The 6,000-nt window shown below is 31.1% G+C and overlaps 1 protein-coding gene across 9 annotated transcripts in view; it reads left to right on the top strand.

The window, feature by feature from the left end:
• The first annotated feature begins 782 nt into the window (after positions 1 to 782).
• Positions 783 to 6,000, top strand: part of LOC143068442 (diacylglycerol kinase delta-like) — a 70,843-nt gene continuing 65,625 nt past the window's right edge. For 6 of the 9 annotated variants that reach the window (XM_076242514.1, XM_076242517.1, XM_076242511.1 and 3 more), the window contains exons 1-2: positions 783 to 948; positions 5,056 to 5,073. In XM_076242514.1, coding sequence (XP_076098629.1) covers positions 799 to 948; positions 5,056 to 5,073 — 168 coding nt within the window. In that variant the 5' untranslated portion in view covers positions 783 to 798. The remainder of the gene's footprint in view (positions 949 to 5,055; positions 5,074 to 6,000) is intronic. The other 3 variants (XM_076242516.1, XM_076242513.1, XM_076242518.1) reach the window with 2 other exon arrangements.

Raw genomic sequence — 6,000 nt, 5'->3', positions numbered from 1 at the left:
GCCATCATAGTTAATCGATGGCGTCTAGACTAAAATACACACGAAACGAAGCTATATATACATGCTATTGAGTCAGTTATGTCCAGTAAATTGCTTTTTTACACTTTTTATAATTAAGATAAATATTTTACATTGTAATAAATCAAATATGAGAATTTGAGTCAAATAGGTGGACATGTATTTGCCAGCTAGTGGCCCTTTAAAACAGGCGGTTATAAATAACCTGTTACCATTTACTATTTACAATTTTGACAATCGTTTCAAATTGACTCATTATAATATTTTTAATACTGAATATGTCAACTATCTACTAAATTTCTTTACCTAATATAATCGTAAAAAAGAAGAGAGAACAAACAAAATACTGTAACCAAGGATTGTATACGGCAAATTATGGCCTTGGAAATACTATCAATCATCATGGTACAAAAAATGGAAATTATTTATTTCATTTAGATAAATGACTTTTGGTAATGTAACTTTTTTTTACCAAATTTGTGACTTTTTCCCCTTGGAATGACTTGTTTTCGTGATTTTTTACGTGAAACCAAGGATTTGGTGAAACTTTTTGTAAATTATTTAAATTATTTGTTTTTCAAACTTTCTCCTTTTAAAACTTTTGTAATATTTCTTTACTGTTTGAGATCAAGTGTCTGTATATGAAAAAGTTATTATGACTGGAGGAATACAAATTGTACTCAATAATTTCATTCATTTCCCCAGGTATTCCGATGCTAAATTTTCAGAAATTGATTTCCATATAACCACGCCCCCTAGCGGATGTGAAGGAAAACCAAGATGGCGACCAGTTTGAAGGGAAAACGAACCTCGAAGGCAAAGACGAAGGAATTACCATCACAAGAAGATTCATCTGAGAGTGAGATAGAAACGGAGCCTGCCAAAGCGTTTCATCGTCGTATTTCAACAAACAAGGAAATTAAAACATCGGTAGGACATCGTAAAATGCTAAATTTCTATGACAGACTGGGCATTTTGTCAGAACTGTCACTCACTTCGTCACTAATTTCTCAACATCTCAATACCACTGAAATCAGATTTGTCAAATATATTCAATTTGTGGCTAAAATTTAATTAACACCAAATGCAAAAGCAGAAATTATTTCTGTATTCTTAAGTAGAAGTAGTGTACTTCTATATTAGCCGGTAAGCCACAAATTAGGAAATAAGAGTTCCTCTATTTTTAGTAAACCATCCCTCAAATGAGCGATACTTTATAGTGTTAGAAAAACGACCGTGCAAGGGCTGTATAGCCATTCAAGGTCGTTAAAAACTTCCATTTGTTGTGTTAGAAAAAATATGTTTTTATCTTCTATACTTTAAATGGCACATTATTTTGAAAAATTCAGCCAACAGCTAATCTTTAAAGAGAAAAGGTACTATAAACATGATAAAACTAATATAAAGACAAAGTAAATAATTTGGAAGCAATCATATCAACATTTAAGAGCATACATTGTATATATAAAGATTTGCATGTTTTCTCTGAGATAATCAAAACAATTTGCAATTAACCACAGCTTGTCTAAAATGTGTAAAAGGATTAAAGCAAATGTACAAAGCCATTTGTCGATTTGACCATGTTAATGATATAACTTGTCAAAATCTTAATATGAAAGTGCATGCATTTTTAACATTGTTTCATCTGGAGTACAAATGTAGACTAGTATGGCATGTGATCAGCTCACTCTGTTTCCATGCTTTCACATGAGAACTGTTAAAAAAACAATGCTTTTTAAATTTTAATATATTTCTATTCAGGTGGCAAATTGAACCTTAAGATCAATATATACTATTTAGACTCTTTCCTGTTAAGGGCTAAAGTACAAGTAATGGTCCTTACAGTAGAATGCATTAAGTGTGTAGGTAAAGGTAATACATGTATCTTTGGTTAGCTTGCTTGCTAGCTGAACGGTGAAGTCATTATTAGGTTTGGTAAACTTCCCTTGTTTAGGGAGTAGAATAGTCTGTACATGCATGGATGGTCTTGGTTCACATACTTCTCAAAATATGTACTTGTAAGACAAATCTGAAAACTTTGTTTGGGGGACAGTTAGACAATTATTGTTGTTGGTCAATGTCTGTTGAAATTATTGTTTTACATGTGATGTGATTCCACAGTTAATTATTTTTAAATATTGCTTGGCTGCCACATTGCCAGTATCTAAAGACTTTTGACACCAGGAAATAGTCATTTTAGAAACCTGTCAGTATTATATATTACCTTTTTTCGATCATCTCATACAATGATCAACAATATTTTTATTATGTAGTTATGAATACATGTTAGGTACGTAGATCTTGAAAACTTTGAAATTCAGAAAGACAAAAGATTTCAAAGTAGAAAATTTTGAATGGGCCAACACAGAGCTGTCAAGCCCTGTTACCCATTTGAGGTAAGACAGCTTATCATGTGTCAGTTGCAATCTAAGATTAAGTACAAATGCCAGTACACAATTTTTGAACTGGAAATAAAGATCAATACATTTATGTATCATATATATCTCTACCAAAGTTATTATTTGCTGATGGTACCCACAGTGTCTGAATGTACAACAGCCATATGGTTGTATGGTAGTAAAAAAATATTGATTTCCCATGGGCACTATTTTGATTTCTGGAATAGCCCTCATGAGATAAAAATGTTCAGTTGTCAATGTTACTAAATTATTAGAAATTTAAAAGTATTAAATCCGAAAGGGCTGTTAACAAACAAACTAAAATGTGGGTAAAATTGTGCCCTTATTGGTGTTGTTACATTGTACATGCCTGTTTCCTATTTCCATCTTAATACAATTGATTTTTCAAGCTTGTACAGCAGACTTGATTCTGTGTTACATGTACCTGCTTGATCTTGTGAACTGATAACAAGTAATAGGGTGTGAAAATTACCAGTCTGCACAATATGCCACTATTCCGATTACCAACACTAGTCAAATTTAACTCTGACCAGAGAGATTTAAAAACCTATTTAGACACAGGTGACATGTTAGAATATTGGTGTTCAGAATTGGTTGTTGGAAAGAATTCTTACAGACTGAAAAAAAAACAACATTATAAAACAGAAACTTAACCACATACATGCTTTCATTGTGAATAAATCAACTACTTTATTATTATTTTAGTTTGATTAACACCATATCTGATATATTATAGAGTCATGATACATGTAGTGTTGCTCTCCAATGTATTGAACATTTTCTTATTTTAAATTATTTGTCTTTTGAATAAGTTTTGATAGCCAAAATGGCAACATTTGTTGCTATAATGTAAATCATATCTATATATAAATCTTGTGTAAATAAATCTATAAGTATATACAAATTGCATTTACCAAAACTGTACCATATTGGTGTATTATAATTGATAGAATAGTGATTTTAACCAAAAATGGTTTTTGTTCAACACTTGTGTAAAATTCTGAAGCAGATGTCAGTTTCATATCAAACATTGTCATTATCCCTAAAGGATAAAATCGTTAATGGAAAAGTTTCTATATTTACATTATAATCAATATTTTACAAAATATTAGTAAATTTTTCATGATTGGTAATTCCTTCAAGCAATAAATGTCATGATTTATAACTTTTTCATTCATATTTATTAAAGGATGATAGAAAGTATCTAAACTAAGTTGACAGGACTGATGGAAATTAAAATATGAAGATTAGCACTGTGAAGATTAAAAACCAACATTAAATTGGAACATGCTATTTTTAAACATAAAACAATTTGTTATCTTTGCTCTCACAGAGTTCATTTTATTAATGTCCAAGTAATGAATTATTTTTATACCCCCGCTTTAAAAAAGGGGGGGTATACTGTTTTACCTCTGTCTGTCAGTCCGTCCGTCCGTCAGTCCGTCAGTCAGTCCGTCCCACAAAACTTTCGTCACATTTTTCTCAGGAACTACACATCCACCCTTTCTGTAATTTGGTATCAACATTTATATATGTCAGCCATATCGTGTGATGCGTTTTCAGATTCATCACTCGACAACTTCCTGTTTACCGAACACTTGTATGATTTTACACATGATAGCCAAGTTGAAAATTTTCGTCACATTTTTCTCAGGAACTACAATACAAGGATTTCTGAAATTTGGTTTCAGGATTTATATAAGTCAGCTTTACTGTGTGATGCGTTTTCAGATTCATCACTCGACAACTTCCTGTTAACCGAACACTTGTATGATTTTACACATGATAGCCAAGTTGAAAATTTTCGTCACATTTTTCTCAGGAACTACAATACAAGGATTTCTGAAATTTGGTTTCAGGATTTATATAAGTCAGCTTTACTGTGTGATGCGTTTTCAGATTCATCACTCGACAACTTCCTGTTTACCGAACACTTGCATATTTTTACACTATTACTATTATCCACTTGCGGCGGGGGTATCATCAGTGAGCAGTAGCTCGCAGTTTCACTTGTTTTCAAAAGCGTTTATTGTAATACAAATGAGAGAAACAGAAAATGCACTATTTACAAAATTTGCAATATTTGCTGTACATTTGAGCAGCTTGTTTCAAGTACAAGTTAGTTGCAGTGTTTCTTATATTGATATCATTGAATTTGTTGTATATATAGTATGATACTTTTTTTTTTTAAATATCTAGTCAACTTTTATCATTGAATTAAAAAAATATCATAAGAAACTGCACTGTAAATTTTATACATGCAATTAGTAAACTTCAAAAAAAGAGTGTACAAGTCTGAATGAAGCCTTTTTGAGTTTGAATTAACTGTCTAAGTGGTTGTTCCGAGTTGCTAACTTTTGGCTTCCGAGACTGTTGTTAAAAAATAATAACTCTATTTAACATTGTGAAGGTTGGTGAAAGGACTTACTCTTCAAAAAATTTCATATGACTGTATACATTGTATGTTGATTATCTGGTAATATAGTTCTGCCATGTGATAAGCTGTAAGGTCCTATTTTGGGATTTATGACTGAAAGTTGATCTGGATGACTCCTGCAGATTCAGATATGGTTGTTGTGTACATGTTTAAATGTTTAGTTTTCTTGTATGTTTTCAGGGAGGAAAACAGAGGTTGGTACGTAAATTGTTCTGGTATCACCACTAATACTACTTCTCATACCAGCTTACCAATAGAGATTTTTTGTGGCTAGGCATTAAGGCTGCCCTTTTACAGAAATAATAAATTATTTTTTGGGGAAGATGGATATACATGTATACTGATTTACACTCACCTGGTACATTGTATATAGAAGATCAACCTATTTGTTGTCATCTCTTAGTGTCCTTCATTTATATTTTTGATATCTCATTCTTTTCAATGTTCTTGTGTAATACATTGATTTTAGATACATGGTATTCCCAAGGCCTTACACATATGATGTTAAAACTTTCATCATAAACACTTGCAATTTGCCTAATTATTTTCAATACATTTAAATTTTATATTGACTTTATTTCTTTTTACAGTGATCAATTTTAATTTTTCATGATTAGATCAGTTTCTCTGAATCGCAATATAAAAGAAACGAGAAAATTTAAGTCACATGACAAAATCACTATTCACAATTGGATAAATGAAAAACGCTGTTATATTTGTTGTTCTTCATCTTAGAAGTTACAGTTAAACTTTAAAAAAAAAGATCAAATTTTATTGCAAGTTAAAGGCAACCAGTTGCAACATATAGACCTAATGAAAAAACTTAGCATTACCTAAGTCAGATGTAGGTTTCAAACAGATATTACTCATATTACACTGGGTCTTTTTTTAGTAACATTTACAGGTACATGATATTTGGTTTTTTTCTTTCATCTTTTCTTACCTAGAAATTAAAAAAAACCCAAAGTATGACAAATTTGTATTTGGACTCATGTTAGTTAGAAGAAGCTTTGACATGAGTAACAACATCAGAGTTAGGTCAGTTTAAGTTACATGTAGATTACTTTAATATGCCTTCACACAAATGTACCAGTGACAAGAATTTGAAGATAAAGGAATATGAAA

The sequence above is a fragment of the Mytilus galloprovincialis genome, chromosome 3, assembly GCF_965363235.1.
Source record: "Mytilus galloprovincialis chromosome 3, xbMytGall1.hap1.1, whole genome shotgun sequence".
NCBI lineage: Eukaryota > Metazoa > Mollusca > Bivalvia > Mytilida > Mytilidae > Mytilus > Mytilus galloprovincialis.
This window is presented reverse-complemented; position numbering and strand designations above follow the sequence as displayed.